Source organism: Miniopterus schreibersii (genome assembly GCF_964146895.1).
Source record: "Miniopterus schreibersii genome assembly, chromosome: 9".
In the NCBI taxonomy this organism is placed as follows: Eukaryota; Metazoa; Chordata; class Mammalia; order Chiroptera; family Miniopteridae; genus Miniopterus; species Miniopterus schreibersii.
The window spans coordinates 70148862-70162633 of NC_138118.1; the positions used below are offsets into that span (position 1 = coordinate 70148862).

At 34.4% G+C, this 13772-nt stretch overlaps 1 protein-coding gene across 1 annotated transcript in view; it reads left to right on the forward strand.

Moving 5' to 3' along the window:
• Positions 1-12322, forward strand: part of HDAC9 (histone deacetylase 9) — a 696981-nt gene extending 684659 nt beyond the window's left edge. Inside the window, exon 25 of the mRNA XM_081146569.1 lies at positions 12159-12322. Coding sequence (XP_081002695.1) covers positions 12159-12254 — 96 coding nt within the window. The 3' untranslated portion in view covers positions 12255-12322. The remainder of the gene's footprint in view (positions 1-12158) is intronic.
• Positions 12323-13772: the final 1450 nt, after the last annotated feature.

Consider the following 13772-nt stretch of genomic DNA (forward strand, 5'->3'; position numbering starts at 1 on the left):
TTTATTTTTTAAAAATTAAGTTATCTGAGTATTACACCCAAAATAGGCATTTCTTATTTTCAAATATTTTTATCGTAAAAGTGATCTGGTTAGCAAAACATCTTTTAACTATTCTTTGAAGAAATATGCACAAGGTCAGTCAAAATAATATACTGTTGGATTAAAATTAATTTGAGCATGGTACAGGAAATTCCAAGAGGCAACTGATTTTGAAGACATACCAGAAGTCCATTTTTTTTCTTTTTCTTGGCAAAGTTCAGAACTTAGATTTATTAGTCCAATCAGTGTATGATGAATATTTTTGAACTTCTTCAGTGAAGCACTTAGAAACAACAGCTTGGAGTTTGCAATAAATTGAAGTGACTACCGAAATGAGGAGACTCGTTAGGTTGCTTGGAATGGCTTCAGAGATACTCATGTGAATAGTCCCATCTTTTTCAGAGTTAGTTATAGAAACATCTGTAGGATTCTCAGAGAAACTGATTTGGTAATCTGCATTTGTGCTGGCTGGCAAACAATGTCACAGTTGCTTTAAGGCCAAATTTGCCTACTGTTCTGCAAAGCCAATTAGCAACACCCTGGGTTGCTTCCTCTGAAAAAACTTTTTTCAAGAGGTGAGAAAAGCTTAAGCAGTTGGCATTCCTATGGAATTTGAAAGGAAAACATTGAGGAACTTGAGGCAGGTAAAAGAACAGGACATATCCTAGGTAAGAGCCTTGGGTAGTGAGTTGAGAACATTGCCATTAAAAGACCACCTGTCAAAATAGAATAAATGACAGTTTTAAGCTTGTTGGAGAAAGAATACAAATTGTCATAGATGGAAGCTGTTGAGATGATGCTACAGCCTCTAGTACTGAAGGTTCAGCACATATTTGAGTATATAACATATTTTGTCTTGATCTCCCCCATTCTTTATAAGATTTGACTTCTAGATCTTTCCTCCCTCCCTCCCTCCCTTCCTCTCTTCCTTCTTCCCCCTCCTTCTCTCTGTGTCTCCCTCCCCCTCCCTCTCTCCTTTTCTTTGTAATAACTGCTGTCTCCTGTTGAGTAGGCTCAGCTGCTTTCATTTGACTTGGATTTCAGCAACAGTGGCTGAACTTAGTGATTGTGTATGCTGATAATCTTTCCAATATGACTTTTTGCTCTAAAGCTGCTGAAAAAGTCTCTTGAATTGACTCTAGTAAGTTTTGACAACCACCCTCGAGGTGAACTCTTAAGATGTTGTTGTCCAAGTTGCTCATCAGGGGTTTGTTTTCATTAGATCTTGAATGGGGAAGCAGTCTTGCCATCTTTTTCATCCTTTAGATTATGTATGGCTGACTCCATTGGGGAATTGGTGTGAATCTGGGAAAGCTTACAAGCTTCTCTTTTGGAGCTTGTAATTCATGAGTAGAGGAAGGGGAGCTCAATACAGAGAGAATGTGTGATAATCCAAAATAATGTTTTTCCATGATCTTCTCTTAGACTTTGAAACCTATCCACACTCTGAAAGAGAATATATGGATAACTTAAAGACATTAAAAATATTTGGAAAATATTATTTGAAGATACTTTCCATTGTAGATATGGCCTATGATGTTGTATTTCTTATATTCAATAAGGGTTATGAGAAGCAGAGTTAAAGTAACTGGATTTTTTGTTTGTTTATGTGTTTTAGCAAATGCTAAATGAAGTAGAAATTACCTGGATAATTAAGCCTTCATTATGCAGATATTCTGTACTGTTTGTCTTTCGGCTTTTCAGAAGGTGTTAAAAGGAACGTGGCTGGGAAACTGGACCCTTCATAGTGCTCTGGTTATCAACAAAAGAAAGCAAACGTTTCTTTTCAGTGATGGAACAAACATGTTACATCATTCATTTATCTATACATTCATTCAGTAGTCTTCATTGGGCATCTATTTTGTGCCCAAATGTTCTAAAACAAGTGAAAAGAAATATTAACAAATTAATTTAGGAATGTATGACCCTTTGTTTTTAGCTACATTTGTATGGAGGAATATTTTAATAGAGGAAGTAACATTTAACTTTGGTCTTGAATAAAAATGTGATTTTGACAAGCTAAAGGACAAGGAAAGGATTTCTCTCTTGTAGTGGAAATGCATAAAGACACTAAGACTTCTTGAAATAGTGGATGGCTCCGTTTTGGATTTGTTTGTTTTGTTTTTGGCAGAAGAGAGGCCTCTCTAAGTGTAATAAAAGTAAATAATGAGGCTGGATCAGTGGAACTGAATATCGTAAGAAATTAGAATTTCTGTGGAAAATATAGAAGCATTGAACAAATGATTCCCATGCTTTGGGGTACTATAATAACCAAATAGAGTACGATTTTTGGAGTCAGCAGAATCTCATACAAGAAAATAAAAAATCATTAAGGAAATAATCCTTAGCAATAGTTTTCCTCAGATTATCAATGAAAAAAGGTATACTTTCTCAGTGATATGCTGGACCTGGCTCTTAATAGCTTGTGAGAGCTAATTCAGTATATCAGTACTCAGATCTGAGTTTAGTGACATCACATTGGTAGCTTGAAATAGGCCATGGTGGGAATATTTACACCACAGAAATCAGCAAATACTACAAATTACAGCTATTTTTTAAACAGCCAGCTGTTAAACATTTACCAGCACACCACTGCTACATGATGTGAAACAGCTCTTCTTAGCAGAAAAGTCAACATTTGGAAAAAAGTATAATACAAATCTTTTTACTAAACAAAAAATTAAGGAAAAACAGTTTTAAAACATGCAAATTAGCAGATTAAAGAACAGAAAATTTAAAAAGCAAATGAGGGTAAGAAAACCAAGGATCAAAGAAAATGAAACATGAGGATTTAACCAAGTATAGCTATCACATTTAAACTTATTTACAAGGAAGCAAGATTTTTGGCATATAAAATGAACTAGCCTTCTTTATAACAATTGATGTTGAAACTATGGACATTATGTTAGGAAACTATACATATAGCACTGAGCAAACTTCCCTTCAATGTTATTGAAACTTCAATTTAAGATGCACCTTTCAATATATATAGTATTTCCCTTACTCAACTATGTGGTTTGAAATGTTTTCTTGTTATGTTGCATGTCTACAGTCTTACGTCAGCGTTTAAACAAAAACATTGATAGTCTGAATTATCCAACTAATTGCATTCATTATCTTTTTTCCAATAGACCATCATGCCTACTTCTTTTTACCTTTAAATTTAATTTTTATTATTTAGCTAATTGTTGCCATAGGTATTTAATTATGTCATTTCATCCAAACTTTCCATAGTTAAGTGCCATGGAAATTATAGAATATTCTTTGGATATCATAGTGAATGGAGGCCCTTCCTCATAGTCTTCCTTCTTCATTTAATGCTGATATATTGTGTAACCTACAATTCTCCAAGGTTGGTAGCTTTGGATAAAACTTAACTCATAGAACAATAACCAGAGTGGGAATCTCACAGTCTAGCCCACTTGTCTCACTTATTTTATTCAAGGAATTTATTCAGTATCCAATGTGCGCTGAATGGCCATGACTGTACCCTTTGCCTCTTGGTCCTCTCGATACCCTCAGAAGGGTGGTTAGGTTTATGTCACTGCTCTTGGCTAGAGATGTTTTTAATTGCTATTGATGTAACCCTTCATCATCCACATGTGTGTCAGCTGCAGGCCGACTCAATATGAATAATCTCAGTGGTCTGTCAGTGTAGTAACTTTATTATCAGTAGAATCTACCCTGATTTTTTTTTTTTTTTTTCAGTTTATTTGGTCAAGGATTTTAGTGACTTCAAATGAGCAAAAGGGGTTATTTTGAGAATGACTCATGAATCACAATATGGATAAAATTATAACCAGATCTACTTAAGCAATCAGATTAAACATATACAACTAATTGCAGACATCTCTAAGACAATTATTTCAATGGAAGTTGAGTTGTAACCACCAATGCGTCCTCACTAGGGAATTTTTAATAGTTCATTAGCATGGAGGGTCAGGTCCCTATTGCAGTCTGCTTCCCTTATCCTTTGGTCTTGATCATCATATTCCAAAGTTCCAAAATGTATTTCATCCTGACAACTGAACCTTTTCTGCATTTTTTCTGAGTCTCTTTGCATGTTGTAGGGGGACTTTCAGTTCCCTTTGTTAGTGAATTTGCTGCAAAACTTATCATCTCACTTTGTTCTTAGAGGCACCGTAAAATAGTAGAAAGAACAGGGACGCAAGAACCAGACTTAGTTTCTCTATGGCTTTATGTCAGAAAATATATTCTCTTTTAAAATTGTTTTAAATTATAAAATATAATATTCGTACAGAAAACTGTATAAGACATAAATGTACAACTCAAGGAAATATCACAAATAGAGCACATATACAACCATCACCCAGGTCAAGAAATAGAATAATGTCTGTGCCTCAATAGACCCCATATCCCCTTTCCTAATCTGTACTACATTTGTCATATCTGAAAGTAACCAATTTTCTGGTTTCTAACAAAAGGTTTTAATTTCCTTGCTCTAGAACTTTATAGACAATAAATATATACATCCCTTTGCATCTAACTTCTTTAGCTCAACATTACGTTTGTGAAATTCACCCATGTTGTTCTAGCTAGCTATATAGTTCATTCATTTTCCTTATTAATATAGCATTCAATTTCATAAAAAGAATTTCTAGGAAAATGTCATGGTTCATGTATCTATTCTACTTTTGATGGTCATGGGGAATTTTTCCAGTTTGGGTACTATTTTGTACAATGCTGTGATTGACATTTTATATACGTTTCTTGGTACATTTGTACATACATTTCTGTTTGGTATAATTTCAAAAAGCGGTATTGCTAGATCATGATATATGCCTGTGTTTAATCTTTGTAGGTAATACTGAACTGTTTTCCATAGTGGTTGTCACAACTCATACTCATATGTTCCCATTGTTCCATATCCTTCCAACACTGGTATGGTCAATCTTTTAAAATTTTAGATATTCTGCGGAATGTGTAGTAAAATATCATCATGGTTTTGACTTGCTAGAGTACTAACAAAGTGAAAAACAGCTCCTATTCAAGTCTTTTGTCCATTTTCAGATTGTCTTTTTTTAGTGATTTGAGCAGTTTTTATAGATTCTATTGGTTTCATGTGTTAAAGTAACCATGTCTGTCTTTTCACCCTCTTAATTTGTGTCCTTTGACAAAAGTAATTTTTAAATGCAGTACAATTTATCAGTAGTTTCCTTTCTCATTAGCTCTTTTTGTATTCTGGTTAAGTATTCTTTCTGTACACCAAAGTCAGGAAAACACTCTCCTTCTTCTTTCCTTAAAGCTTTATTTTTGATTTCAGCATTGACTTCATCAGGAGTTGAATCTCTATGCATGCAGCATGAGATAAAAGTCAAGTTTTTGTTGTTGTTTTTATATGAATATACAGTGAATCCAGGCCCATGTATTTTAAAGACCCATCTATTCCTTATGGCTTGGCAGTGGTACCTTTGTCCAATACATACATGGAAACTGTATTCTATTCCACAGGGTTTTTTTTGTCTATCCTTGTGATATCTTAACTACTGTAGCCTTTTAAGAAATTTTGATGTATGGTAGAACAAATCTTTCCGTTTAAAGACTTAAATATAAGATCCCAAATTATAAAATGCCTAGACGAAAATAGGGAAAAAGTTTTATACAAACTTGGTATAAGACATTGGTATTGGCAATAATTTTATGGATATGACACCAGAAGCCTTGGCAACAAAACCCAGAACAAGTGGGGATACCTCACACCAAATAGCTTTTATACAGCATAGGAAACAACCAGCAGAATTCAAGGCAGTCTGTGGGATGGGAGAAAAGAGTTGTATGTGATAAAGTATTCATCTCCAAAAGATATAAGAAACTCTTAGAGGTCTGTAATAAAACAAAACAAATAAGCAAAAAAATCTGATAACCTGGTTTTTAAAATGGGCTAAGGCCTTGAATAGACATACCTCCAAAGAAGACATATGAATGGTTAACAGGTATATGAAAAAATGCTTATTGTCACTAATGATCAGTGAAATGCAAATAAAAACTACAATGAGAGGGTTATCACCTCACGTGTCAGGATGTCAGGATGACTATTATCAAAAACAAGTGTTCGCAAGAATAGGGAGAAATTGGAACCCTTGCAGGCTATTGGTGTGAATGCAAAGTGTTAAAAACACTGTTGGAAACAGAATAGAGGATGCTCAAAAAGTTAACTATAGGACTGCCATATTGATCCAGCAATTCCACTTTTGAGATTGGTCCAAAAGAATCAAAGTCAGGATCTCGAAAAATATTAACACTCCTATGACCCTTGTGGCACTAGTCACCATAGCCAATGTGTGGAAACAAGCTAAGGGTCCATTGACAGACAAATGGATAAGAAAATGTGGCACATGCATACAATGGAATACTATTCAGCCTTAAAAAAGAAGGAAATTCTGCAATATTCAACAACATGGATGAATCTTAAAGACATTATGCTAAGTGAAATAATTCAGTTGCAGAAAGACAAGTATTGTTATGACTCCACTTATATGAGGTGTATAAAATAATCAAATTCATAGAATCAGAGTAGGAATGTTGTTGTCAGAGGCTGGGAGAGAGGGAAATGGGGAGTTACTAATTAATGGGCATAAAGTTTCAATCAAACAAGATGAATAAGTTTGAGAGATCTGCTCTACAACATTATACCTACAGTCAACAATAATGTGTTGTACATTTAAAAACTGGTCACACGGTTAGATTTCATGTTGTGTGCATCCTACAATAAAGTAAAATTAAAATTAAGTAAGATACCAATGATCTAAAATGAAATGATGAGCCATAAAAGCAAAACTAAAAGAAAAAAATAAAGTAGGTGTATAATTTGAAATAAAAGAGATAATTGGAAAATCTCATATATTTGGAGATTTCAAAATATACTCTCCATGTCAAAGAAATCACAATGAAAATTAGAAAATATTTTAAGCCGAATGATTATTAAAATGTGAAATATCAAAACTTGTATGATCTATATAAAGCTGAATTTAGAGAAAAATATAAAGCTTTAAATGTATATATTAGAATAGAAGAAAGCTTAATATTAAAGGTAGTAGCACGCATATCAACAAATTAGAAAACCCCAGCAACAAATTAAACGTGAATTAAGCAAAGGACATATAAAGAGAAAAAATAATGAAATAGAAAACAAACATGCACTATATGAGATTTTAAAAAGCCAGACTTTAGTTTTTAAATACTAACAAAATTAATAGAACTCTAACACTAATTGACAAAGGAAAATTCATGTATTACCAGCACTCAGAATGAGAAAGAGGACTTCACTGTGGCTATTAATGTATTGAAAGGATTATAAGAGAATATTTCAAATGCAACTTTATGTAAAAAATTTTATAATTTTTTTTGAAATGGAAAAATTCTTACAAAAATACAATGTTGCCAAAACTGAATCAAGAAGACAGAAAACACTGAACGGTACTATAGTTATAAATCAAATTGAATCTTTAATACCAAATTTACCAAGAGAAAATACCAGACACCCATATAGCTTCACCAGGGAATTCTACCATTAATTTAAGGAATAAAAAATACCAATTTTATACTGTTTTAGGGTAAAGGGGAGGGAGAGAACAGTTTACAACTGATTTTTTTTTGAGACCAGTATACTGATATCCCAAACTAAAACAAACAAACAAATCAAAACATTATAAGAAAGCAGTATTACAGGAAAATCTTGATCATAAGCATAGTAGTTAAAACCCTAAACAAAGTATTAGTGGTTCATCAATATATTAAAAGCCATAACAAAATTGGGTTTAGACTAGCATGTAACATATTAACATTGTGAAATGTCATTGTAATTCACATTAAGGGAATCAAGAAGAAATATAACCATTTCAGTAGATGTTTAAACATCAGTCAATAAATTATGATGAACTATTTTTGGAAAACTAGGAACAATAGGAAAATTTATTAACCTGATAAACTTATCTACAAACAGTTCTATAGTGTACATCAGACTTAAAGGTGAAACATGGGGAATTTTCTTTGAAATCAAAAGCAATACAAAGATGCTCACTCTTACTGCTTTGTTTCAACATTATACTGGTGGTCCTAACAGTGCAATTGAGTAAAAAAAAGAAATTAAAAATGTAAATATTGGAGAGGAATTAAATAAATCTCTCACAGATCATATAATTATGTAGAAAATCTATACAAAATTATTTATATATACATTAGAATAAGTTTAACACAAATGATGGTCAATTTAAAAATCAATTAAAACTTAAAAATCATTAAAACATTCATTAAAAATCAATTATATTGATTTAAAAGTGAATTATCACTGTTTTTCTTCCTAGTCTTTCACCCTAAAACTATGCCCTGATTACAGCAGGCAACCAAGAGGAAGAACCTATTTCATTAAGTCTGTTAGCCACAGAGTGCAGAATAAAGGCTGCCTCTCCGTGTTTTCTTTCAGTTAATCCTCCGTTCATTCATTCAGCATTTGAAATAAATGCCTATTGTATACCAGGCTCTATCTTTGCCATGTGTACATGGCTCACAACGCAGTAGAGAATGGCTAACTACAATATAACGTGTTTAGTAGAGTAAACAAGAGTATTTGAGACACAGGTGGAAGCAATTTGCTTCATCAAAGAATGTTAGAAAGATTTCACAGAGCAGGCAATATTTGCACAGCCCTTGAATGATGTAGTAAGATATCACCGATTCAGAGAAGGGTGGCAAAAAGAGAGATCAGAGGGAACAGGATAAACAGAGGTACAGAAGTGTGAAAATACTTGGCATATTTGGGAAACATAAACTCTAACAAGAATGGTTAGTAGGTCTTTCGCTGTGTTGGTATATGCATCTCTTCTCATGTACCTGTCATATTTACAAAATCTGTTTAGCTTTTTTTTCCTGTTCTGGGTCATGAAAATAATAGAGTTGATTTTTACCTCTCAGAAGAAAGAGTGAGTTTTAAAACTCTTACTCAAGAGCTTCTTCACGGATATCCCATGCCCATGTCCCTAAATGCATCTTAGCCAACTAAAATGATTATTTTTAAATCCTCACCCAAGGATATGTTTATGTTGACTTGAGAGAGAGAGGGAAGCATTGATGTGAGAGAGGAACATCAATCTGTTGCCTCCCGTATGCACCCCGGCCGGGGATCAAACTGCAACCCAGGTACGTGTCCTGACTGACCAGGAATCGAACCGTCAACCTTTTGGTGTACGGGAGGACACGCCAGTCAGCTGAGCCACCTGGCCAGGGCTAAAATGATTTTGATAACTGAAATGATCTGGTTCTAAAAAAAATCATAAAATTACTTATTCACAACATGATAATGGCAAATTTTATGGTGTTTTAAAAGAGCTGTAATGCTCCGAAATTCCATGATATGTGCAACTTACCAAACATCTGAATTTTATCAATGCGTTATTGCAATTTTCTGTAAAAGATACAGAAATATAAATTTCCCTGACACAGTCTGAAAATTTGTATAAAGAATTGCTGTAACTAATGGTTGCAATTAAGCTTTAGATACAATAAAGCTGAATAAGCAATTTATGTGTCAAGAGGTTATGTTAAAATTATGTAGTGTATCTTATAACTCCATGATAATTATTATTACATGATGGAATTGCTCAACAAACTGGTACTGACATTGATTAGCCTCAGTAGCCAAAGTTTTTGCTACATCTTACTGGCCAAACTAAATACACAACCCAGCTTTACTGAATATTCTTATTTTTGCTCTAAATTTATAAAACATTATTTATTTAATGTTATTTCATTGTCGTTAGTTATTAGATTACTAATGATGACCAATACTCATAAATATTTATTAAATAGATGCTTCAATCAGATGTTTTTAATGCTTATAATTGTGAATGATTAAATCAACAAACCCTAGAAAAGACAACTCAATTTTGTGGTCCTTCTCTGCAAGGTTTTAATTTATGAAAACAGACTCTAAATTCTGCTTGCCTTCTTGCCAACTGAGAGTACTACCCATTGCGTTCTCTATAGAGCCACCCAAGAGAAAATAAAGAACCTGCATTGAGAATTTTCTGAATTCAGCTCTGTGTGTATACCCTCAAAATGAAACAAATTGGGGCAATTTACTGAAGGTTAAATCCTCTAAATGACATTCACCTAAAACACGCTGGGAAATGGTCTGGGAGGCTTAAATTATCAATGTAATTGCCTTAATTCTCTAGGTTGCTTTTAAAAGTAGACGCAACTTTATCGAACCTAACTGACGATTCCGAATTGGGAGTTTAGGGGTGTTTGTATTTCTTTCTCTCAACACCCTGAATCACGTTTACTTTCTGTATAACCCAAGTCTTATAAATAGCCCACAGATTTTAATGCAAGAGGGTTCCAGAAGTGAGGTTTTTACATTAATGATTTGTCTGTAGCTTTTTTTTCTAGTAGCCAGCGTCATTCAGTTTGTCAGCCTTTCTACCCTAAAGTCACAGGGAATGTTTATGAACAACTATGTATGCCTGTGATTTTGTTCTTCAATATTTGAACATGCAGTGATGTTTCAAAACACTGTATTAATAAATTCTACCTAATTTCTATTTAAAATATTCCCTAAGATTGGAGATAGAAGTGAAAGAAAAGATTATTTATGTGGAAGGTAGCTCAACCATGTCTAGTTCTTGAGTGAGAGTTTTCCTAGTAGTTTCTCGGAGTTAAGAGGTTTTTACCAGGACAACATATTCTTGAAGACACCATCTGAAATACCAGATTATTAAAAAATGATTTTAACAAGTTTTAAGGGTTTAAGATTGCAGAACCTTTCCCTGAACACTGTTGTTTTCTTTTCCTCTCGCCAAACCGTATTGCAAATAAACTTTTTGATGTTGTAAAGGTTTTTCTTTGTCAGCTAAGAAAAACACTATGGAGAGTTCTATTTAGTGAATTTACCCATGTATAAATATCCCTGAGCTAGTCTGTTGTCCCGTGGCATCTGGAAGAAAGGTGCTATTGTTTTAGATTCCATGATTGAAGTATGGAATGATCAATTCAGAAAGACCCTGGGGGGAAGATTCACTCACATATGCAGTGGAAACTTGGAATCCTGAGTTTTTTAGTTTTTTCTACAGACCGCAAGTCATAGATGAGTTCATGCTTCGACACAACGTCCAGTGACATCAGTTCCCATTCATGCCATGTGATAGTTTTACCATCACTTTGTATTTGAGAATACAGGTACTAACTTTAGATTTTCTAAGAAAACTCCTTTTTTTGTCAATCCCTTGGTGACTATTGCTTTCCTTGCTTTCTGGGTCACAGTAGCTAGACAGCCATTGTGATTGCAAACGCTCTGGTTATGCAGTTTCTGCTGCTGCACACCAGGCTACATCACCAGGGTATTCCCAAGGATGCATCATCAGAATTAGTTCTGCCAAAACACTCCATAAATTATTCAGAGCTTCTCTTCATTTCTTGCAAATCAATGTTTGCTGAGCTTCTCCGTGAAAAATCAGTGTAATTCCAGATCACGATAGATTTGCAGGACAGGAATTTGTCCTGCGTTTCCACATGGACATCTGCATAGCTATGAATGTGGTAGAAGCTAAAGTGTACAGTTATTTTACCTCTGGTTTTATTTGAACTTTTACTCTAACACTTGTTCACTAGCAATTGAATAAGAGAAGCTGTGTCTCATGGTTTTCTACTGTGAAGTGTGCAAAAGTCTAAGGTGGTTCCATGTAAAAACAGTGCAGAACTGTGCATCATAGGCTGCCCGCTTTCTGTCTACTGCAACTTCCCTGAGGTTTCCTTTGCAGGGCCCAGCTGCACCGACAGACATGATGGAATTTGGTTTGTGAGGAACCTGCAAAAGTTACACAAATAACTCAGATTTTTAATGAATAATACACAGACATGCACCTGCTTCTGGGACTTCACAGATTAGCCTTGTGACCAATAGAAAAGCCATTTGGAATTCAATTACATGGCTGCAAAATGGAAACTAAAACTGGCTACACTTTTAGAACTGAAATCAGCAAAATGTTAACTAGTTCTTGGAGCACTTTTTTTTTTTTTTAGGTTGTTTCAATTTGCTTTGCTTCTATGGGACTTACTATAAAGTCATAATATTCTGCTCATGTTATTACCTGCTATTCTTGCAGCTGGAGCCACTTGCGGAAGAGACTCTCCACCAAGCCCCGAACATGAATGCTGTTATTTCTTTACAGAAGATCATTGAAATTCAAAGTATGTCTTAAAAGTTTTTTTCTAATTTGTAATCAGATATCACCAATTAAACATATATTGAGAATTTGAGCATATGAGCAGCATATTTGAATTTCTCAAATAAGAGAAACGTATTTAGAGTTATTATAATTTGCACATATTATGTATTCATACCTAAATGTGTTATTGCCTTGCTCTTTATATGTAATCAGTAACATTACACTGATAATGTTACTCAGGCACTCTAGATTTAGAATCTTGCTTTTTCTCATATTTCCAAGTATTTGGATTTTTTTCCATTACTACCACTAAACATCCACCAGAACATTCAAATTAGTGTAGAAACTGTGATTATATTGCCCAGTCTTAACTAAGGTAAGTTATTCCCTAATGATATTGGAATTCAGCAATTATTTATTGGTTTTAAGTTTGGCAGGAGAGGAAAAGTTAATGAGAAAGCCTCAGTATTAGAAAACCCAACTAGACAAAGCAGGGGAAGTCAGAGACTTTATTACTGCCCAGTTTTCTTTACTGCTGTGTCTTGTCAAGAGATATCCTTTTTAGATGGTAAGATGCATGAGTGTGTGCATTTGCACACGTGCACATGCACATGTGCACACACACATTGAAATCAAGCACAAATCAGCACAAAAATTAGCCTGGAGGGGAAAACTAAAGGGCAAAATTAAGTGTGAAGGATTATGAAAACCCTCAGCTTTGCTACTATCCTGTAGAAGCATTTTTTAAACACCACTGAAGAAGCCACCTTCCAGCTCTTTCTCTGAGTCCTTGCCTTTGCTTGTTCAGCAGTAATTTGGAGATATGAGTGTGACTGGGGTTCTTTATTATCTATACATCTGATGCTGTGACTATTTACAAATCATGCCATGCAGAAACTGGAAGTAATGTCCCAGCTTACTTAATTTCACTCATGCCTGGATTGAGGACCATAGGCATCCAATAAATATTTATTGACTATATATAACTGGAATAAACTATGAATTTTAAAGGTTTTCAGAGTATAGTCTAATAAACATTCAAATGCCAGGAACCAAAGCCTCTGAGAGAAAGCTCAGGTAAAGAAACTGACAAAGATGAAGAACGAAAGGCTGGAGAAGGTGTCACAAGCTTCCAATGAGTACAGATCCTGTCAGTATACTGACTTATCTCATTGCCATTGAAGGCAGATTTAGAGGCTGTACTATATGTTATTCCGGATATGCAGGAAAGGAATCTTGAAGTGACAGCTTTCACATATTCCTCCACATCCAATCTAATGCCCCCTTCAGGTCATCCATCAAATAGTACAAAAAGATCTAGGTTTTATACACATTATTTCCATTTATTCTGAGCATTCTTTTGCTATTACACAGATTATTAAAAGTTATTGTTCCTCTGGTCTATCATACCACTTTCAAGAAGCATTCTTGAGTACTTATTACATGTTGACGCCTGGTAAACTGAGCAGTTGAGACAGCACCGAGATGATGAACAGCAGTAAGGCAGAGTTTCTGGCATCAGGAGTTCACAGCTCCATGAGAGAGAGACAG